Below are 23716 nucleotides of genomic sequence, written 5' to 3'. Positions count from 1 at the left end.
TAAAATAATAACTAGACACCTGTCCATTTCAGAGGAGGAAGAAATCACCTTTGCTCCAACCTATCGCTTTGAGAGGAACACACGGGAAAATTATGTCTACACCAAGCAGAAAGCAACAGGGGTATGCCATGTCTTATAACATTTCATAATGTTTCAAATTATTTCTGTTGCCAGAATGGTTTCTTTTACAAATTGTGCAAATGGAGGAATTATAATTGGAAATAAGCTGATGACTTTTTGGCAGTAGAACCTGCCTCCTGACAGAGTAATGTGTTCTTGATATTGATTCTCCTGTTTGTTTGCAGCTGAAATACAACTTGCCATCCTGGTGTGATCGAGTACTCTGGAAATCACATCCCCTGGTGCATGTGGTGTGTCAGTCTTATGGTGGGTAGATAACAGATTGAAAATAGCACCCAAGCTGGTTTCAGCGGAAATGATTCAGAGCAAAATCTGTAGAATCTCCTTTCCCTGCCAAGTTCTCAACAACAGATACAAAAGTCATTATATTTGGAGCAGGATGGTCTGAAAGGTCTGGAAAATATTTTGAGTACTGATTGGGCTATATTGATTTTAAAATGTACAGGAACTCAAGTACAGGAACTTGCCTAGTAAAATGAGAAATGCCAGGGAGCAAACCTGCCTATACTTTCTGACTTGGATTGCCTATTAACTGGGATATGTGGTAGACAAGAAAATAAACTCCACAAATGTTCAGATGCACCCTTCTATGGCTTGTATTTCTTTGGCATATTTTGTGTGCCGAGTTCCGACATTCAAAAGTTCCATGTTTCAGCCCTTTCTCAAATCAAGCCTGAAACACTGTTTCTTCAGTTAACTGTTGCATGAGAAAAACCCATGTTAAAAATTCTGTGGCAGTCATGTGTGCAACTAGTTGTATGGTTCTTTAGATGCTAGTCATAGTCTGCTTATTCATCCAGCAAATAGGTCCCTTTGAATATATGGACCTCATTTCTGTAGATCACCTTCAGGTCTGGTGCAAACCCGAGTGACACATGAGTTGTTGCTCGTCTTCCTTGGTTTACAGGGTAGTGCATCTCCCCCCCCCCCCCAAATTACTGCCTCTTCCAAAGCTGGTTTAGAATAAGCATCAGCAGATGACAGGCAAAGATGGTGGCAGAACTGGTGGTGGCAAAGATGCTGTGGGAACCACCGGCAGCAATGGCAACTGAGTTCTTCTCTACTCTGTGCTAGTCAGACCTCACTTGGAAAATTGTGTCCAATTCTGGGCACCCTATTTTAAGGACATTGACAAGCTGGAATTGGTTCAGAGGAGGGCAACAAAGATGGTGAAGGGCCTGGAAACCAAATCCTGTGAGGAATGGATAGAAGAACTTGATATGTTTAACTTGGAAAAGGGAAGGGAGATGTGTTAGCTGTCTTCAAATATCTTAAGGCAGCACATAAAAGAAATAGTTAACTTAGGGCAGGACTAGAATCAATGAGTTGAAACCACAGGGAAGTAGATTTAGGCTAGACATGAAGAATATCCTAACTGTAAAAGCACCAACCCGCTTCCAAAACATCCTGTTTTGGTCTCAGTCCTCTGCCCTTGTTTCAAAACCGAGTGTCAGAGTGAGAACCAAGACGTACTTGGAGGCAAATCGGGGGTAAGGTGAGGCGGTTGTGGCAGGTTCACCACTTGAAGCAGCCATTTCACCTTGCTTTGTGTGTGGATTAATACTGATCAATTTGAGGATCAGACAGACAGTTACATTACATTCTTTGCGGAAGGGTCAAGGACAAGAACCCTTAGAATTTGCCTTTCCTTTCTTTTTGGCAGGATGCACCAGTGATATCATGACAAGTGACCACAGTCCTGTCTTTGCTACATTCGAGGTTGCTGTCACCTCTCAGTTTGTCTCAAAGAATGGTGAGAAAATTGTGTTTGAATGAGTATCTTGCCTTGTGTTTATAACAGTGATTTAGTGGTAAATGTTGAAGTGCAAGAGCTTTTCAGCATGACACTCTCCATAGCCACATTGCACGAAGACTATACAGGTTGGGAATCCCTTAGCCAAAGTGCTTGGGACCAGATTTTGTTTTGGATTTCAGATTTTTCGGTATTTCTGAATACTTGCATATACATAGGGTGCAACCCAAACCTATAGATAGGCCAGCCCAAGTCCCTTGGGCCGGTCTGGGAGGGTCACAAACATACCGTAAAGCACGTTTGCGCCTCCTCGAGGGGAAGCCAGGCCGGCACTCAGAGAAGCGTTGGCCTGCGGAAGCTGACAGATGCCTCCACACTGGCTTCCCCTCTGGTGCTTGCGTCGGCCCCACAGGGCTGATGCAAGCAAAAAAGGTAGGCCTGGGGGGGCAGGGAGGAGGAGAGAGGGAGGCATTCCTGGGCAGGGGGAGGGAAGGCAATGGGCAGCCTTGGGGGCGGGCAGGCGAGGAGAGGGAGGCAGGGCTGGGATCAGGCAGTTATGCAGGATCCCAACCCCCATCCCCGGGGAGAACAGAGTGGCTTCACTCAAGCCACTCCACTCTCCTCTGACTTGTGCCACCTCAGGAGGTGGCACAAGTCCGAGGAGACCCATACGTGCCAACACCCAGGGGTAAGGGGAAAGGGGAAGGGGGAAGGGGAAAAGGATTGTGCCCATAGTGAGAGATCTTGGGAATGGGCCCCAAGTCTAAACACAAAATTTGTTTCATATCCCCTTTATACACATAGCCTGAAGGTAACTTTATACAATTCAGTTTGAGTCTCATTATTCGCAAGGGTTCCAAGAACTCATGTGGATGGCAAAAAACGCACTACAGCAAATCAATTTTAAAAACAAAGTCTCTTTGCTCTGGTGATTTAAAAACAGCCTTACTGACCTTTGTAATGCACACAGAGACAATCAGTCTCTCTCCAGGAGCTTAGGCTTCACTAGGAGGCAGCAATCCCTCCCTTCACCAGGAGCCCCAGCAAGGGGGAAAGAATGGAGGTGATAATCACTGCCATTTAGCCTTCTTTCACATGCTCAGGGGGAAGGGAGAAGTGAAGCCTGCAGAGAGAATGATTGCTGGATTGTCAACTGGCTGCCCTCTCTGGCATTATTAAATGCCAGACAGTTTTCCTTTAATTTAAAGGACCCTTCTCATCAGCTTTGAGATAGAAAAATCTGTGGATACTTAGATTATACCTGTAATCACTTGTATGACTTTTTAAAGTCATGTTGGTGCTCAAAGAAGTTCTGTATTTCAGAATATTCCTTATTTTGGTAAGGACAATATTTGGTTTGCAGCCATTGGGTAAGGACAATACCCAATGCAGCCGTTGGTAAGGACAATATTTGGTTTGAAGGCAGTGACGGGATCGCCAGAATTGTATTGCTGCTGGGGACAAACAGTTTTTTTTTTCCTAACACACCATTAGCAGCACCAGCCTTCACAGAGAGCCTGTGAATGCCTCCACAGGGCTCTTCCAAGCCTTGGAATATCTAAAAATAGCAATTGCAACCCACTTCCAGTTTTGCAATGGCAGACCAGAAGTGGGTCGCAATCACTATTTTTAGATATTCTGAAGCTTGGGGAGCCCTGCGAAGGTGACTCTCCAGTTTGGGTACTTCTGGCCTTGACAGTAACATATGCCTCTGGGCACAGTTTGCTTCCTGTTGAGCCTGATGTTTTTTTTTTCTCCATCTAAGGTCTTTTGTGAAAAGTTTCATAGACAGCACCTCAGAATTCATGCTGATGACATTGCTGCTCATCAGCAGTGGTGATGTCAACGGCAGCAGCTTGTAGAAGTCTGTTCCCCTGTGCTCACCTTGACTACACTCCTGAGTTATAAAGGGAGATGTAGTGTGTAATTGTATTGGAAGAAGAACCTAGTTCCTGTAGGAGTCTTGCTGAAAATGACTTCATTTTAACCTAGACAAATGTTGTCCCTTGTCCTAGATGATCAATACAGAGACTCCCAGGGACAGATTGAATTCTTGCACTGCAGTGCCACCCTCAAGACCAAGTCTCAAACAAAATTCTACATTGAGTTCTACTCCAGCTGCCTAGAAAGTATGTTTTCTCCTTTTTTTTTTTGTATATAGAATATCATAATGTTGTTTAGGTTTTTTTATAGTGGTAGAAGAAAAGCGGTGGTTCTAGCTTGAACAGAATTTGCAGTCCTTCACAAGATGTTTATTTGAAAAAGCAAGGATTTTTATTGTGTGACCTCCTTGGTTTTAATTGCTCTATTACGAGCATCTCTTGTTTGTGGTTTTCATTCAATTGGCAGCTCCCAGGAAATCCCTTTGTTTATGCAAGCACTTTAATGGATGTTTTTTCTATCATGGCAGATTCAAGGGCTCACTTGTTTTCCAAACAAAGGGCAAGTATTGTGTTGTCAATAGGGCTGCTTCAACTGCCACATCTTTAAGTTGTACCTGCAAAAACATGTGTGGAATACACCTGAAAATGTTAGGCATCAGACTAAGACTAGTCCCAGGTCCCTTTCACTGAGCAAAGTTAACTGGGTAGCCTTGGGCAAATTTCTGTCTCTGTCCAGCCTGTTATATTTCCCTTCATTTATAGCCTGCCTTTCTGCTGTGGCATTAATGGCAACACACACAGGTACTTTTCCATCAAGGCATTGACAAGATCTAGAGCTGGTTAACTTTAGTTAACTCAAGGTTAACTTTTGCCTTCAGATGAAATCATGCCCTAGGATCTGCCACACTGAGTTGTAGTGAGGGTAAAATAAGAATACCCTGTATATTCTGCCAGGAGCTTCTTGGAAGAAAAGTGGACTACAGATGTGATAAACTTTAAAAGACTACTGTACAGAGTTATTGCATGAATACCAGGCTCCATCACTATAAAGGCTATCCTCGATCACACATGAGTAAACCCTAACCCTGATGACATCTATGCACAATTTCTGTCATCATGAAACTCATGGTGGTATACATGAAGTTCCAAGGCAGTTACCCACCCAGGCACTGGCCAATTACTTATCTAGGCACTATTCAAGTTGAGCTACCTCTGGGACTGTGTTAATATGTGGTAGCCAATAAAAAACAGTTGAGAGCTTGGAGGATCAAGTATCAATACATTCAAGAGATCAAGTCATTCTACTGTTATTATTCTGTGAACAGGACTGTACATCTGTGATGGAAAATGTATTTCTGAATTCCTGAATCTCAGCTGATTACGTAATGAAAGATTACATGCTCAAGGTGCATTGATTATGCTGTCCTTTGTCACAGGGCGAGACCTGAACGGGAAATAGGTACTGCACTCTTCCTGTAATTCACATGGCACAGAGCTCTATTATTCCTGCTGCAGGAAAAAAATATTTTGGCTGTACAGAGATTTGCATACATTTCTATGGAAACCATGTGTTCGGAATCTTAAATTAGAATGTTAAAAAATGTGCTAACTTGAGTGGCATAGGAAGACTGTCATGTTCTCCTTATCCTCTTGTCCATGCCTGCACTGAACCTTCTCATGCCTTTCTTTAGTGGAATGAAGTAATAGAAAGTCAACCATATAAGGCCATTCTTTGCAAATGTAACATGTCATTGTTCATTTAGGATCACATCCCTACACAGGCAGGTGCTTTCCAGTCTTGTATCCAGAATGAGGAATAATTAGCAGTTTCGCTTTGCTGCCAAGTTTTTATTTTTGCAAACATGTGTGCTTGTTCCTTGTTGTGCATTTTCAGCTGGCAAACTATTTTCTTTTCTAACACTTTTGCAGAGTTTGTGAAGAGCCAGGAAGGAGAAAATGAGGAAGGAAAAGAAGGGGAACTGGTGGTAAAGTTTGCTGAAGCCCTTCCTAAGGTAGTTCAGCTATGCTTTAGTACTTATTTTAACAAACTTGTTGCAGCTTTAGCTTTACTGTACAGCAAATAAAAAAGCTGTACAGAAAATATATATATATATATATATAAACTTAAAAACTGCTGGTTTAGGATTAAGCTACCCAAATGTGCAAAGCACACTTCCAGCTGCCACTGTTCTTTGTACGATCTGTCCACTAGTCTCAGATAGCACTGTGTCCACAGGATATAGACAGGCAGATTATCTTGCTGTACCACTTTGCCAATGTCAGTTTCACTTCCCTCCTTAACAGCAGGGAAGTGAAATTGACAAGATTCTTTTTTACATTCTGAGGCAAACTAATGATCTCAACAAAGAAGGGGGAACATGGAGCATTTAAAAACCATTTAGATAAAAGTAAATAAAAGCAGTGACAATACCTAGTAGAACTAGCCTATGATTTTATCTGCTTAAAACAGGTTAGACAAGAGCTAGATCAGCAATTTTCAATCTTTTCATCTCATGGAACACTGAGAAGGCACTAAAATTGTCAAGGCACCCCATCAGTTATTTGACCATTGACAAGGCACACCACACTGCCAGCTGGGGGCTCACATCCCCCAATAGCCCTACTAATATATGACCCTCCCTCAAACTCCCACAGCATATCTGCAGAACATTTGTGCAGTGTGCTGCAGCATAGTGGTTGAAAATCACTGAGCTAGACAAATGTGTTCCCCATGCTTGAGCACAACAGTAAAGAAGTCCCTTGCCTCTAAAGACTGAGTAAGGTGAGGAGATGGAAACAAACTTTTTTAAAGATACACCACAAACCTCCTGATTAGGCTATAGAGCAGTGGTACTCAAACTTTTCTGGCCAGTGGCTCCCTTAACCCCCGTGGCTGTTAGCCATGACTCCCCATCATGTTCCTGAGGGCTGGAAGCGACATCATTAAACAGGAAGTGGCCAGAAATATTAACTATATTAAATATATTAAATATAATATTATATTTATATTTATATTTATATTATTTATATTTAATAATCTTAAAAATATATTATTTTTAAATATATTCTTAAATAGATCTTAAAAATATATTATTGATACACAGCAATATACATGCTTTATAAATGATCAGCTGTGATCACTGTTGGAGACAGGATGCTGGAGTAGGTAGATTTTGTCTGGTCCAGGAGGACTCATTTTTTAAACTTTGTAAGCATACCAATAGAATTGTTTCATCAAATGAACTTTGTGAACAACCAGTCTGACCAACATCACATACAGACACCCCTGTGGACCCCAATCCAACCAGTCATTTCTCCCATTCTCCTTGGGTAGGATTGAACCCTTTATTAATTTAATGAAATTAAATTTTTCCAGCAGCTGGTGGGGAAAACAAAAATAGACCATGAAAATATATCAGAGCTGATAAGGGTTTGGTTAGGAAGCTGATTTGTCTCCTATACTAGGAGATGCACAGCTCAAGCCTGTGCATGTCTACTCAGAAGTAAGTCCCATTAGAGTCAATGGGGCTTACTCCCAGGAAAGTGTGGATAGGTTTGGGCTGGCAATCACTTCATCAATGGCTGATAAGTATTCCTTCAAATAGCAAGATTCATCACTTTAAAAATACAGCCTTTCCTCTTCAGTCAAACAACAAGATTAATAAATCACTTTGAAAACAGTACCCTTTTTCTGCTCCTGGCCAAGTAAAGTGTGTGCTTCTCTCTCTCCCCCCCCCCCCCCTTTGCCAACTGCATGGAAACAACCTTAAGACCCCTGGTGACTGGTAAAATAGGAAGTGTTTTATTTGGGGAGGGGGAGGAAAGTGGGAAGGTTTGGAGATTGAATGGGGGGAATGGAAGAGGTAGGGGGTTGAAAAGAGATATTTCACTTTGATTAGAAGGGATCCCAGGCTGGGAGTGGATTGGAGGGAGAAGAGGGCGGGGCAGCAGCAGTCACTCTGGAAGCTGAGCAACTCCCATTTCTTCTGCTTTAATAAAAAAGCACAGAGGAGGGCTTGTATTCTGCCCAGGGGTGTGACTGTATCGCTGTGAGAGGACATCCCACGCCTCCCTTTTGAGTTCCTGGCACCTCCCTAAAGAGCCACACCGCACAGTTTGAATAACACTGCTATAGAGTTAAAAAGAGATGAGCATGGTGCAGACAAACATGCCCAGACAGAATGATGTCCAAAGGAAGCTTCTGCTCATGGATTGCTTATGCTATAAGATTTAGGTTGAAATCCTAACCACACTTTCCTGAGAGTAAGCCCCATTGAACAAAATATGACTTACTTCTGAAGCCATGGTGTAGGCTTCCTCATGAGGAAGCTGCTTGAACCATTCACTAAAGAGGCTATGCCATGTCTCCAAAACTAGACATGATAGGGCAAAACAGATGCCATTTTTGGAATCAGCACCCCAGTTATACCCAGGAATTGGTGTTTCATTTAAGGAAGCAAAATGTGTGTTGGCCTGTGTTATTTTTAGTACCACCATGGGCTACCAAGATATATCATTTTGAGACTATGGGCCAGATGATTTTGAGGGGCGGATTGGAACTGGCCTGTGGGCTGCAGGATACCTAACCCTGGCCTATAACAACATTTTCTGATTTGACAGACTACTGTAAAAAATGCAGTCTTTCCACAGCAGACCTACTGTTTTGACAGAAGATATCTAGGTCCCACATAACCCTTAGTGTAGCTCTAATCTAGCACTAATGTTCTATTATTTCAGATAATCAAAAGATAAAACTTTCTGGTCTGAGAGATATCTTTCCTTCAAGATAGGATATAGAATACTTTGTCAGGGCCCTGCTCCAAAACCTTACACTAAATGAACATATGGGTAATTAAATAGCTTGGAAGAACATGTTGAAATGAATTTCCAGCTGGTGTCCTTAAAAGGATTTCTAGTTAAGTACTGCCAAGAGAACTCTAGTAGCCCCAGTTAGCGGTATGTGGTGTGCTACATTCCAGGTTCCTGAATAGCAAGTATGAGAAGGGGAAAGACCTAATGACTACCTCTCCTTCTACATAACAAGATGTTATGATGGCACCCACTGCTAGATACATATGTCTCAAATCTTCACAGATCTTTAGCTCAGAAACTGGAGCAGAGTATTGCTGCCACTACCTGTATAATTCTTTAGAACTGGATATTCTGGGAATATGGGATATTTGCTCTGATTTACTGACGTCTTAAGACCAAAGCGCACATCGTCAACAATAATAACAATAACAAAAATAATAGCTTTGACTAATGTGTGTGTGGGCCTTGCTATATCTCATGCTTTGGTTTGTTCAATATTGTACATTTTATTTGTAAATGGTTTTAATTACTGTATACAGCACACAGATTATCATGGCCCAAACAAACTAACACTGAACAACTTAACAAAAGTAATTAATTTGTTGAAGGAAAACTACTTTTAGTATTTTTATTCATTCCTTATTCTAGTACTAGTGGGGTAGCCCGATCCTGAGCTGCCCAGGGCACGCGGCTGCAGCAGTGCCAAGAACAGCTGCTGCCACATCATGCGCACCTCAGCCTGCTGCAGGCGGCGCCTCGGGAGAAGGGGACTTTCATCCCCTTCTCCCAGGTAAGGGAAGCAGCCCCACAATGGGTAAAGTAAACGAAGTAAAGGCATTCGTGTAGGGTGCCGAGCCCTACACAAACGGACCAGATCCGGTGGAGCTGTGCTCCACTGGACCCATCTCCTGCCTCCCTGCTCCCTCCCCCTGACATGCCTCCTGCTCGCCCTCTCTCCGCCCTCCCCATGCCTCCCCCCTCCCTGGAATGCCTCCTCCCCGCCCCCGCTTGCCATGCTGTGGCTCAGGGGTCTGTGAGACCGCCGAGCAGTGGAGGACAGGCACCTGCCCTGCGCTAGCCCAGTGCCGGCCAGCAATGGGCTAGCACGGACACTGGCCTGGCAGTAAGCCTCGCAGATGAGCCTTACGGCACGTTTGCAACAGTGTGCTCCAGCAGAAAGCCGGAGCGCTGAGCTCAGGATTGGGCTCTTATTCTAGTAACACACTAGAGTCAAAATGGTTTAGAAAGACTGAAAGACCAATCCTATTCAATTTTCCAGGACTGGTGTAGCCATGCCAATTGGGCGTGCACTGCATCCTGTGGTGGGGAGGCAGTCACAGAAGCCTCTTCAAGGTAGGGGAACATTTGTTCCCTTACCTCGGGGCTGCATTTCGGTTGCACCGTTGCTGAAAAGTTGGATAGGATTGGGCCCTGACTGTGCAATCAGTTCCATGTCTACTCAGAAGAAAGTCCCATTAAGTTAAATGAGACCTACTCCCAGGTCGGTGTGTATAGGATTGCAGCCTAAATAAGTTTGCCCTACAATTAAAATGTCTTCACTCCAGTTAAAATTTATTCCCATTGCTTAATCAGTTTATTAAACTCCCTACTATACTAATGGGCAGCCCAATCCTAATCTGCCCTGGAGCAACCAGGTCGGCTGAGCTACGTACAGAGTAGAGCTGGGCTGTGTTGCAGCACAACTTTGAGTAAGGGAATTTGTTCCCTTTACCCCATGTCACGCAACAGCTGCCCCACTAGGGTTACTCGAATTTGTTCCACCTAAAGAGGCGGCACAGATCTGAGCAACCTGGTGTAAGTCCAGGCCGCCCAGGGAGGGGGGGTTAGGATCCAGCCTAAGTGCCAGATCCTGGTCCTGCTCCTTTCCTGGGCCCAGTCCTCCCACCATCCAGCCTGCCACCTGCCCTCCCCCCACCCTGGAACGCCCCCATTCTGTCCTCCCCCTCCAGACCCCTGTGCTGGCCTGACTCAGCCGATGCAAGCTCGCCCTTCCACTTGTGGAGAAGGCACTTTTGCAACATCTAAGAGCAAGGCTGGATTGCGCTCTAAAGCCTATAACTCTTGTAACAGGCATGAAGCACAAACCACCTGTGGTTCCACAGCAGTGGAAGGAAAAGCAACCATAAGAATGTGGTGAAGCAGTGGCAATGCTATTCAGCTACTGTGGTTGCTTCATTGCCACAAATGAAGCTGATGTCAAAGTGCCAGTTCTGGTGATACCCCTTTTAGCTGTCAGAAGAATAGCTGCAAATCATCCTAATGACCCAGTCCTATCCTGGCCTGGCAGGGTCAGAATTTGCATTCCATCAGCTCAAGGTCTGGGCTGCTGGCATGGCAGCCGCTGCAACGGCGCATGGGCCAGGGCCACCAGTACAATCATCTGGTGTCTGGATCTGTACTGGAGAAGGCATGTCAGTGGAGAGGTGTTTCAGGGTGTTCCAGGGAAGGATCAGGACTGGCCAGGGGCGTGATGAGGGCAGGCCAGGGGCAGATATCAGCAGTGGCAGCACTGATATCCTATGCCCCTGTGCAGTCTCTGCATGTCAAACTGCCAAACAGCTGACACAGATCTGAGTTGGCCCATTGAGGGCAACGCAGTGATGGAGTAGGTGGCTGGCACACAGTGCAGGGTAAGGGGAAAATATCCCTTACTCCAAGTTGCTCGCCAGCCAGCACCTACCTTGCACTGGATACAGTGCAGGCCACTTGGCCTGCCTGTTCCAGTGCAAGTTAGGGTTGGGCTGCCCAATTCATTCATAAGGGGAAAGGGCTGCTTACTGGGAGAGATTAGATTCTTTTTTCTTTTTTAACTTTGCTAAAATCTTTGGACTTCTCCTTGCAGCTGACTCCAATTATTTCAGACCCTGAATACCTACTGGATCAACACATTTTGATCAGCATTAAGTCATCAGACAGTGACGAATCTTATGGTGAGCCCTTGCCTTGTGCATGAGTCAGTTTCTGCTTACATTTTTTTTAATTGCTGAAAGTGTGGGGGAAGAATGAGAGCAGAGGACTAGATTTCCAAGCGTTATGGTGCTCTCATTTTTTGCTATAGAAATATAGTAGCCTACGTAGGTAACATGTCATCTTCTTATGTACCCATGAAGGCTATGAGTATTTGACTAGGATTAACTTCTCTGTACGTTTATCCACCCTCAAAATATCAGTTACATAATGGAGATATGTTTTGCAGAATTAAAATTTCCTTCACAATAGTTTCCTTCACAGTAGTTTTGTTCAGACCAGTACAAACTTCTTCACATAAATGCAGCATGGTTGAAGTCTAGCAGAATATATTGCTTCTCCTATAGCCATGTTTCATACTTTTAGTGTTTACACCATGCTCAAACACTGCCTGCAGGCCTGATAAGCAGAGTCCATTGGGAAGATCTTGCACAAGCCCTACTGAAATGGGCATCAACCTCCTGTTTGCAGTAGTCATTAGCCAAATGCTTCCAGTGAGCCCACCAGTAGAGAAATGAATCAGAGCTACACAAAAGAACACATTTTTTAAAATCCTTTTTTCAGGATGTCTTAGTCCTGTTTACTTAGATGTCTGCAGTCGGTTGCTATAGGGTTGTCCTTGCCATGAGGCGACCCAAAATTATCTGGTGGAGTGGTACCCTTAGGCATCCTTGGAGGGTCTGCAAATGGACAAGCCCCAGCCCATCTTTCTGCACCTGCTCTAAGCTGCTGCTCCATGGGGCACGCTGATCCTCTTCCAACCTGCTAGGAGCAAGTCAGGAGTGGATAGTGGAAGCAGCAGCCCGCTTCTCCTTCCTGTGCTACTGGAAAGATGGGGAGAAGAAAAGCTGCTGCAGCTCCAGATCACCTCTCCCCACCAAGCAGACAACATCAAATAGGCAGGGACAGGCAATTTGGAGCCCACTCCCACCTTTCCCTTTACTTCCAAAGAGGGTGGCCTCCCTGCACTACATTGCTTCTTTATGAAATGAATGGGAGTGGTGGATGCTGCTCCTGTTCATTTCAGAGTGTGGAGCAGGGAGGATGCATTCTGCACATTATCAGTAAAGGGAAGGAGACTGGGCACTCCTGCTTGTCTGTCCACCCTCCCATCTCATCCATGGAGGGTAAGGACAGGACACACAGAGGCAGCATTTGGGGAGGAGATTCAGGTGACACAGGGGTGCACACTGCCCTGGATTACCATCAGATATGCCATGTCGTCAAAGATCAGTTCCCTGTTGTTGTTTCAGGTGAAGGCTGCATTGCCCTTCAAAGTGGAGCTACAGAATCCCTAGTCCCTATCCGAACTGTGCTTACACACCATGGGGAAAAGACAGGTATCTTCCAAGGTGAATTCAAGCTACAAACTTCCCAAGGAAAGCAGAGGGAGAAACTATACGGTAAGGCAATGGATCAAGCACAATCTTGTTCATGGCCCAATAAGAACTCCTGTAATGCATTTGAAAGAGTGGGGTTTGTTTTCCTAACAGCTGCATGCAGCCAAAAATGACTCTGTAAGATTGCTGTCTCTCCATGATTATGATGCTAGTTTGAGGAATTGATTTCTATTGCAGACATTCTGGAGAAAGACCTCAAGTTCATTCAAGACATTTGCCTTGGGATGTGTCCCCATTTGCTCCAGAATAAACCAGCAAAGTCATTAAATTATCAGTTGTAGATGTGGGGTGCAAGTTCTGATACCTGCTGATGACCTGGGCAGTGTTACCAGGGTATATAGGACTTGGAAGAAAGTGCTAAGGACCTGGATGCTTGCCTTTTTCATGCCCCTTTTCCTCCTTGTTAGAAAAAATTCATATGAACATAAAGTTGTTTTCTTTCAAAGAGATTTTATTCATAGAAAGGACATGTGTGAAAGAAGCTCTAACTCTTGTGAAGAACGAGACCTCTGAAAGAGGACCTATGAAAGAGACCTCTGATATGATAGTTGCAAAAATTAAAGGACTTGTGATTGTTGTTTCTATTATCAAAAAGTGTTTTCCCTCTCTGTGACTGAGACTCTGTCTGAAACAAGCAGGAGATGCACAGAATCCCTATTACATTTTCTTCTTGCTTCCAAGCAGATGAACAGAGAAAGGGAGCCCTCTATCTATCAGTAACGTACAATAGACTTCAGAATTCAACAGCTCAATTTTCACTTGTCTCTCTTTTTCCCCATCGGATCCCACCAGATCTGATGAAAACGAGTGCCAAGGATAGCACTCAGCTGGCACCACAAAACCTCAACTGAACCAAAGACAGGAGCTGTAGCATCTGTATCACTGAAAAGATCAGATGAACAATGCCAATTTTCACTGAAAACCAAACACTTCCCAGACAGGATTTAAAATCTCACAGAAAAATCAGTGATTTTCTTGATCACTGAGGCAACCAAAATAGTAGTTTTCTGCACACAGAAATCCCTCTCTAATCCTATGAAAGCAGGAAGTGTTTGGGGCACTATCAAGAACTTGCAAACATAATCTGCTGAGAAATGTAAAAGGGAAATTCTCATTTCTACACAACTCTGAAAGGTGGAGGGACTCAGACTTTCAAGGTCTGCCCTTGGAAACTCTAAGTAGACAGTGAAGAAAGAAAATTAATTATTAATTTCAGGTACTGACCCAAACTAACTAACCACCCAAACTCTGCTACAGAGGGAGGAAGATAAATAAACTGTGGGCTAGGTTGCTCCAGTCATGCTCTCTTTCTGGAGCATGAGAGATTGTCAAGATGGGCAGCAGCCCCAACAGCAGGTCTAACCTCGGAGAGATGCAGGTGTTACCACATGTGAGTGAATCCGGCAAGAAGGAACCTCGAGGGGGAACATGGTTCTCACCACAGCATCCTTCCTCTTTCTGGTCTACAGTCTACCCACAGTGGTTGCTTAGACCTTATTGATATCCTAAGCCTATGAATATCTGCTCAGAAGTTACCCACATTATAGTCAATGGGAGTTACTCTCGGGTAAGTGTGCATAGGACTGCAGCCTGAGTCAGATGCAGGTCTCAGTAGCACAGCCACTCTAAGTGAGGGCACAGGAGATTCTTTTCTTAAATATCTGTTAACCCATTCCTTTCTCCCATGACTATTCTTAATGCTCAAGCCTATGTATGTCTATGCAGAAGTAAGTCTCATTACAATCAATGGGACTTACTCCCAGGTAAGTGTAGATAGGACTGCAGCCATAGTACAAGTGCCAAACTATTCCCCCTTGCTACACAAAAAATTAACTCTCCAAAGTTTCATTTGCCCTTGAGTTTACCATATAATTGCTTCCCTGATGACTGATATTAATCAATTACATTACAATAGAGAGGCATAACACTGAGCATAGACAATTAGCTTCTCATAAACCAAGAATCTTACCAGATTACAAACCCAAACAACTGATTTTGGTGTGTGTGTGTCTTTTCTCCAGACTTTGTGAAGGTTGAACGGGATGAATCTGCTGGACAGAAACCTATGAAGGGAATGAGCAGTGTAGACTACGCTAAAGAGTGGGAGCAGGGGAATAGGTAGGTTTCAGGTGGCTAATTTTGTATGTGCAAAAGTGATTGACATGTTGACTGGTGACTTGCCATAAAGCAGAGCTGTATCTGCCAGAGGTAATGTGTCCTGCCAAATAAACAAGTTATTATCTGAGAAAGTAGCTTCTACGGATCCCTTCTTAACAAACAAACCCAAAACAATGAAATGTTGAGAATTTACTTTTTGTAATGTTGTGGATCTGAGAAATGGCTGCCTGGAAGAAAAGCTGCCACACTGATTTCTCTTTGAATTAAGACATATTAATAGAGCCAGCTCTCAGAACTCAGTAACCCTCCTTTCCCTGAAAGGGGCTCTTCTTCTAGTAGGAGATCTACTCACTGGGTGGCCAAAGAAGCAGCAGCTATTGCTCGCTTTCGAGGGACTACATCAGCATCTGTAGATGAATCGGGCAAAGACGACCTCTTACGGTAACCTCATTATTTCACCTTATTAAGCTTTTCTAACATATAGAAGAATTTTTTCCTGCCTGGAGGAGCTGGGAAGACATACACTGGATCTGACTGGATAGTCACTTGTTCCATCCCATATTCCCTAAGGGCCATCTTAGTGCTCTGTTGTTTCCCCACCTTGTGCAGTAATTCAGGACCTGCTAATGATATCCAAAACTCATTTTCAGTGTTCCGTATTTAGCTACCAATTGAAGGATAGATACATATTAGAAACCTTTGCCTTCTCATTGGTTAAGTTGTGGCTATGGGTGTCTGTCATGAATACGTTCATGTTAGGCCTAGGTTAGCATGTGAAGCCTGAACCAAACTAAGTCAGTAATGGAGAAGTGGCTAGCAGTTCCTAGCTGCAAGAATGTGAGTAAACAAACAAAAAGACTGTTGTCTCTCCTTTGCTGGCCAGAAAGGACAGACAACAAGAATTACAATCCACTGGAATGTTTAATACCTCAGTAGACTGAGAGGCACTTGATCAAGCGGAATGCAGCTATGGATCTCCAATTGGGAGGGGTAAAGAACTATGAGGGGCTAGCAACCAGGCCAACTTTAAGAAGGTTCTGTCCTCAAAAGTTTCTGATTGGACAGTCTAAATAAGTGTGAAGTCACCTCAGCACTATTAGCGTAAAAAGTATAATAATGAGTGCCCCAAGGGGTGTGTGTGTTCCTTCTTGAACAGAGTTTTTGGGTGCAACATCCTGCACGCTGCGAGCTCCATTGTCTACCATGGGCACCTGGCCTCATAGGTAGCCTTGGGGTTAAAAGATCTACAAGAGTAACTGACCCAGGTGAGAGATAGGGATTAATAGAGATAGCCAGCTAGCTTTATTATTTTATTGCTGATATGTTTTCTAGATGTTTATGCCTCTAGCATTTGCTGCCTTACTGTAACTTTATGTAACGTTATGTAGTTAATAAACTAAAATCTCTTTTACTAAGTTGTTTCATTGTCTGTTGGGAACAAAGGTTCAGAATCCTGCCTAGCCATTCAGCAAGCTACCAAGTACTCATTGAGGTCTAGTAACTTGAGGACTGAAGCTTTAATTGAAGAAAGAGCTCAGTGCCTGCAAGGGTTAAGCCTAGAGAGTCTCAGTGTCCCTGGACTGAGGCACTGGTGCATACAGGGTGGTGGCCTTGAGGGCTTTAAGGTTCCAGAACCAAGAACTCTGAGCACCCCAAACTCCCCTAAGTTTGCAACAGTGTCATACTTGATTTTTCCACTTCTGTGTTTTCTTTTAAAATGCGTACACTTTGCACAAATAATGCCACCTAACAGGAAAAAAAATTTCAGGTCTGCTTTTTCAAGCATTAGAGATATCATGAACATCAACTTTTGTAGAAGAAATACTGTACTTTCATATCCTGTAGCCTGAGAAACCCCTTGCAGAAAAGCAATGTGTACTTTTCCAGAAAAGACATTGTTTAAAAAAAAACACTTTAACCTTGAACTGAATTGTGTGCACCCATACATCTACGTCCTCCCACTGTGCGTAAATAAGATTGAAACCTTGACTTTCAGTGTTTTTTCCCCAGTGCTCATGATATAAGCTCCAAAATCAACTATTAACCTTGCCTTTAGCTGCCATAGGAGTACTTCATATAGTTCCCCATGGGTTATTTGACAGGAAGATGAAGTGATTCATTGTTTCTGGTCTTTGTTTGGAAAAACAAAAGATGAAATGTAGAAGTAATCCATATAGCTTCAAATACATGTTTGCCATTTATTATTTTTAATGGCATTAATGTTTCTCACTTGTCTACACTGAAAGCATGCCCCCCTGCATAAAACAGTGTTGAACTTGGTTGAATGTGCAATTATTTAAAATAAAACCCAAAGTAAATAAGTGAAGAGAGAGCCCAGCAGCAGTTTGACAAGTCTGTCCCCCTTTTTATGTTTCTTGCCTACTGAGTGGCTGGAGAATGCATGTTAGGTTAAGCAGCAGCTCCCATTGCTATATGAAAGAGCTCTCTTTATCACCCACTGACACTTGTGCAGTTACATGTACTGGCAATGCCTGCCTTTGTACCAACTCAAGCGATGTTCTCTGATGCAGGGCTATGTGACTTTGTGGAAGCATTTGGAGAAATTCCTTCTACCCAGATGCAGTACAAAAGTGACTTCAAAGTGTTCGGGTCAGACCTGATCAACCTGGAAGCTCACAAAATGACCCCTGACAAGCCAGTTTCTTAAGCTAACCTCATGGGGTTGCTGCAGAAATAAATGAAACAAACAGGGCTGGCTGCCTTTGTTTTGACTGGCTTTAACAGCACCCTGGGAATATGGAAATCAAATAGGTGACATCTTTTTCCCTTCATTGTCTCTTCACTAGAAGAATCTTTAATTATTAACACTTCTAAGTTGCTGTTAAAGGGACAGGAGCCAAGCCATCAGTACCAGTTAGATATGAATCAGCAACCTTAGATATGAATCATAAAGCACTTTCCAATGCAGAAAGAAATGTGTAATAGAAACAAGTAATATTAGAGTTCATCAATTTCAGTACAAATTTTTCTTCCCACAGAAGAAAGTTAATTAATTGTATTGTTTCCCACCATTCTTCAGCATAATTTTTCATGGCAGCACACATAGGGCCCCCCCAGGTAGCCTTTCATGCAGACACTGACCCAATGCAGATCTCTTAATTTCAGCAAAGTTGCTGGGGCTTCAGGTCTCCGCTTGATCCAAATAGGAAAGAGATTTTGTGACCTTAGGGGTTTTTTATTACTCCTCTTCCCCCTTTTTAACTATTGGTGACTTGAATTATGGTTATGGTGTCAAACATTGTGGCTGTCACACCTAGGCTCTGGAAGTCCCTCCTTGAAAGGTTCCTTTGCACCCCCCTTCCTCCCCTCCCCACTGGCCTTTCACTCTGGGAGCTAAAGCTTTTCTGTTTCAAAAGGCCTTTGGTCTATACTTGTACAATAAGCATTGTGCCTTACTACTGTTTGTTTTACTATTACAGTTTTTATTGTAATTTCTTAGTTTCCATATTTAATTCTTTATGTTATATCCATTTCAATTTGCTATGAGTCCATATGCTCTGTGTGTCCCTTTCAGGGTAGAAAGGCAGGATATAAATTCCTAAAATCAATAAATACAATTCTTTCTCTCCTCTTAACTCTTTCTGTTCCACAGTACTGTGACCCCAGACATCAACAATCCCAGCTACTTACGAATAGCTACTGCCTCTGCCAGCTCAAGCCAGCTGAAGCAGATCCCTTCACCAGACCAACCACCTTCCTTCTGGCCTTATGATCCACAACCCAAAGACAGCAGTTCTCTAATGGGCCTGGAATCTCCCACCACACCTTCCAACCTGTCACCTGTTTCTCCAAGACCACCCACTCAGTCAGCAGCTAATCAAAGTTCTGGATCCAGGACTAAGGACCAACAGCTGTGAGTTTTCCTCTAGAGATTATCTGGTCTCTCCCCCCTTTCACCTGCTCTTTTATACAATCATGTCTGACTGATTGCTGTGTTGGAGGTGCTGAGAGTGAATGCTGTCACTTTTCAACCCGAGAAGTATTAAATGAGATGCTGCCACCCTCTTGTTTTCATTATCAGACATGCTGATTAAAGTCTTGTTCTGTCACTCTCTTGTGCAGTTAATGTGTCTAACAGTGCAATCCTATACTGTACATATTTACTCAGAAGTATGTCCCATTGAGTTCAATGGAACTCTGAGGTGTGTACAAGATTGCACCCTAATTTCACCAACCTGTTTGCAGCCCAGCTAAATGCATTTTATGTCTAACTCTGTAATAGCAGAGACCTCATTTTAACATCACTGCTATTATGGGATTTGATGGTTTATCCACCCTCTCCTATTTCCTCTTCTTAATCAGCATTTTATTCTCATCTGCTTTAAGCACAGTTATTTTGACATATTTCCCCCTGGGATTTACCATGTGGTCTACCCTGACTTTCCTCCTTCCTTACTTGTTGTCTTCTCAATCATTGCAGGTATGCTGAGGTGAGGAAAAGCATGGTGGAACCACTGATAGCAGAAGAAGTGTACCCAAAACCAGAGATGATTGACAACCCACTGTATGATTTCACAAAATCCAAGGACAAAGTCTTGCCTAAGAAAGAGCAGGAATTCTTCAAGCATTCACGCAAAGAACACCCAAGCTTCCCTTTCAGCAAGGCACAGGAGGTTGACAGCAGCAAACCCAACAAGCAACAATCCTCCCCACCTTTCCTAGTCCCCACTCCCAGATTTCGTTCTTATACCTGTTCCAACCAATCTGAGGAAAAGACTCAGAGCAAGCAGAAACCCTGTGCTAACTTAGACCCTCTCTTGCCAATAACTAAGAAGCCTGTAAAACTCTCAAGGTCTGAAGTCGGGCACAGCAGACCTCCTGTCCCATCAAAGAGCCAGGTGGTGCTTGACATGCAGAACATCAAGGGGCGAGATTATCGTGAGAGTTCAGAACTTCCACACCACAGAAAGCACCCAAATGAAGATGGGACTGTCAGCAGGACAATTGTGCCGGTACGTTACTTTTTGGTAGTAGATTGTAAGCCAATGCATGGCATTAGGAGTGTTAAATCACTGCAACCTATTATTGAACCAAGGCTCAAGTCCTAATCAACTTTCCAGCTCTAACATAGCTGTGCCAATGGGGCATGGGCTGCATCCTGCTGTTGGGGGCAGTCATGAAGGCCTCCTCGAGGTTTGTCCCCTTACCTTGGTGCTGGAAAGTTGGTTAGGATTACACCCAAGTATTATATTATTATTACTACTATTATTAACAATATTTACGTATATACTGCTTTTCAACAGAAAGTTCACAAAGTGGTTTACAGAGAAAAATCAAATATCTAATGGCAAATAATGGTATTATTTGCTGAGAACCTGCTCCAGTAGCCTGCTGGAGTTCTAGGGTATTAGTAAAGCTGAGGCAGAAAACTTTTGTGGTGTTTGCTCTGGCACTGGTTTTTGCTATCACATTTCTTGTTGTGTAATTTGCCTCTGAGGAACCATGTGAGTTGCAAATAAATTAAGCATATAAACATCAGAAGTGGATTGAAAAACAAATTGCTTCTAGTAGACAGCCAATTCAAAAGAGCTATATGGGATGAGATAGTGCTCACTGCTGTGGTGAACTTAACCAGAACTCCAGAAGATTAGATTGCAGGCTCATCTGTTTTAGCTCTTCTATTGTTCTGTACTTTAGAACAGTGGTTCTCACACATTTAGCACCGGGACCCACTTTTTAGAATGAGAATCTGTCAGGACCCACCAGAAGTGATGTCATGACCGGAAGTGACATAATCAAGAATGAAAATTTTTGACAATCCTAGGCTGCAATCCTACCCACACTTACCCAGGAGTCCCATTGACTATAATTGTTAAAAGCATATACAGAGTAGCCTGTTCAAAGTACCAGTCTGTAACTGTTCCCCAAATTCAATCACATACCATGGTAGCATCAAGTCTAATATATTAAAATTAAAATATTGAAATGAATGGGGACCCACATGAAACTGACTCTCACAACCCACCTAGTGGGTTCCGACCCACAGTTTGAGAAACACTGCTCTAGAAGAAACAGGTAGTACTTTAACTGTGTGTCTGTATAAGTCTAGATCTGTTTGCTGGCTACTTCAAACTTCAAGTCTTGGAGTCTTATTCCAGAGAGTCTCAGAGCTGAGGTGTTGGAGAAGAGATACTTATATAAGATGGGAGGTAACCAAAGAGAGAGGCCTTTCAGTTGTGGCACCCCATTTGTGAAACATTTTCCCCCAGACAGGCCTGCTAGAGCTTCCACTGCTATCCTTTCAGTGCTAGGCAAAAGCCTTTCTATGCTCTCAGATCTTTTAATGTTGCTGCTATTTAATGCTTTTTTATTGCTATCATTGAGATAGTTTTACTTGTAAACTGCCTTGAGAAATGTGTTGAAAGGTGGTATATAAATACCCTAAGCTTACATAAATAAAATCTGGTGTGTTCCAGAGCAGGGCACATAAGCTTCTACAAAACAAGCTGACATTTTGACCTCATGCTAAGTGCTTCCACTAGCAGTGGTTTCCAGCATCACTTACAGTAGAGTCATTGTCTGTTTGAGGCAAGCTATATCTTGAGAGGATTAGCTTAAAGTTTCTGAGATCAGGCTTAAAATGTATTCTGCTTGTCTCTGGGCAATGTTAACTCCATTGCCAATTATTCTGCAGATAATTGAAGAGTGGATGTTCTTTCTTTTTGTCTTTGCAGTGAATAGGAATATCACAGATGCCATATTTGGAAGAGTCCTGAAGGGAGTCAGCATGGACATTTCTGAGAGTTCATGTTAATATTCTCTGATACGGTGCACAAAGCCCTGGATTTTTACTGTTTTAAAAAGAGAGTATCTTTATAAATTAGCATACATTTTCTGAGATATGTATAAGACTGGTTGAGATCCAAATTAACTAAGGCATCAGAGATCAAAAAATGCTGTAAAGATTTTTCCATCTTTGCAATTTTGTTCATTCCTCCAAGTGCAAGGAGGTTGTCAGCATTTGTGATTCAAGCGATCCAGTGGAAATGGGAAATAACACAAGCTGGGCTCATCCAAAGAATGTTCTGTACAAAGGCTGTGTCCTTATAGGTTTCTACATTGTGGGTTACTACATTCAGATCTGCATGAAGGTGATACGTACTTAGCAGAAATCCCCTAGAACAGCGATTTTCAACCATTGTGCAGTGGTACATTGGTGTACAGTGAATGGTCTACAGGTGTGCCACAGGAGTTTGGGGGAGGGTCATTTTATGAGTGGGGCCATTGTGGGATATGAGCCCCCCACTGACAATGCAGTGTGCCTTGTCAATTGTCCAAAAATGGATAGTGTGTCTTGACAATTTTAGCGTGTGTGTGTGAGATGAAAATGGTTGAAGATCCGCTGCTCTAGAAAGCTGAACAGCTCCACAGCACTTTTCCTCAATGGAGAAGGGAGAAAGTAAGAGCAAGCTTCAAGAGGGATGTAGTAGGAAGAATAGAGATTTTCAGCAGTGATAAAAACAAGTCCCTTGGAACCACAGATCTATTGGTAATTGCCACTTTTTTTCTTGATTGATACTATGAATTAGTGTGAAAGGGCTTCCTCTGAGATGTAGAAAGATTTTTATGTAAGACAGAAGACACTCAATTATTTGGTCTGTCCTCCTGTGTCTACTCTGTAATTGGAGATAATGCAGAGGTTTGTTAGCATCTTCAAGGACAACAGTGAAACAAATTGAAATGACAGCTAGAAGCCAGTCATTCCAGCTCTTCTGCTGAAAGCAATCGGTCTATAAAGCAGAAGATCATACTGGCTAGTTCAGTAGCATCTTACTAGATCAAGCTGATTTCATTGTAGATGTCATCAGCTATAATATTACGTCTTTTTTAAATTTGTATGTCCATTCATGACTTTTAGGCACAGATTTGCCATAAATTGTGCTGTTGAGGATGTCTTCTTTGCTGCTTTTCTATATTTGTTGCAAAATAAAAAGGTGATGATTATAAAAGGTGCCCAAAGAAATTATCAATTGTCTACACTGGGTTGTTAGCTCAACATAGTCTTTGGGCCTTGTAGTGCTCTGATGTCCTGAATCTGGGTGATCCCTACTCTTCCCTGAACCAGCATGAATGAGCTTCCACTTACCCTTCTCTGACTTCAGTTGCTGCAAGGTCAGGGTGTGTATAGATGTAACATGAACTGAGTGGCTGGGCTGCTCTGGAAGCTAATTTACCATGTTCTGCTTTAACACATCAATATCTCTCCATAGTTGAGCTCAGGAAAAAACTGGTTCAGCACCACACAGCAAAAGCCAGTTGTGCATAGGGCTGACTGGCTGGCACCTATGCTATCACAACCCATCCATCCCCAGAGCAACTCTTTTTTTATTGTTCTTTTTTATGGTAATGGAAGTTTAAAAGAATAAAGATTTAGGCCCCAATCCTATAATACTTTCTCCTGGGACTAAACCTCATGGCATCAATGGTGCTTACTTCTGAGTAAATATGCATAGGATTGCATTAAGTCTTGTGCTCTTTGCCCACCCAACCTATTTGAAAGGAGAGCCAGGAAAAGAATAGCAGTGGTAGAGCTAGAGAAGTAGGAAGCCAGATGGTTCTGCCTTCAGGATCCTCTTCCCTCCCACTCTCCTTTTCACAAA

The 23716-nt window shown here is 43.0% G+C and overlaps 1 protein-coding gene across 3 annotated transcripts in view; it reads left to right on the top strand.

Annotated features, from left to right (window-relative positions):
* Positions 1-23032, top strand: part of INPP5D (inositol polyphosphate-5-phosphatase D) — a 77650-nt gene extending 54618 nt beyond the window's left edge. For 2 of the 3 annotated variants that reach the window (XM_066619441.1, XM_066619445.1), the window contains 12 exons: positions 33-121; positions 306-387; positions 1805-1894; positions 3910-4023; positions 5707-5789; positions 11453-11540; positions 12831-12980; positions 14999-15095; positions 15417-15536; positions 18709-18969; positions 19537-20068; positions 21791-23032. In XM_066619441.1, the coding sequence (XP_066475538.1) occupies positions 33-121; positions 306-387; positions 1805-1894; positions 3910-4023; positions 5707-5789; positions 11453-11540; positions 12831-12980; positions 14999-15095; positions 15417-15536; positions 18709-18969; positions 19537-20068; positions 21791-21793 (1709 nt within the window). In that variant the 3' untranslated portion in view covers positions 21794-23032. The remainder of the gene's footprint in view (positions 1-32; positions 122-305; positions 388-1804; positions 1895-3909; positions 4024-5706; positions 5790-11452; positions 11541-12830; positions 12981-14998; positions 15096-15416; positions 15537-18708; positions 18970-19536; positions 20069-21790) is intronic. The other variant, XM_066619442.1, reaches the window with a different exon arrangement.
* Positions 23033-23716: the final 684 nt, after the last annotated feature.

The sequence above is a fragment of the Tiliqua scincoides genome, chromosome 3 (genome assembly GCF_035046505.1).
Source record: "Tiliqua scincoides isolate rTilSci1 chromosome 3, rTilSci1.hap2, whole genome shotgun sequence".
NCBI classification, from domain to species: Eukaryota; Metazoa; Chordata; class Lepidosauria; order Squamata; family Scincidae; genus Tiliqua; species Tiliqua scincoides.
The sequence above is the reverse complement of the archived record's forward strand: the minus strand, read 5'-3'. Positions and strand labels throughout refer to the sequence as shown.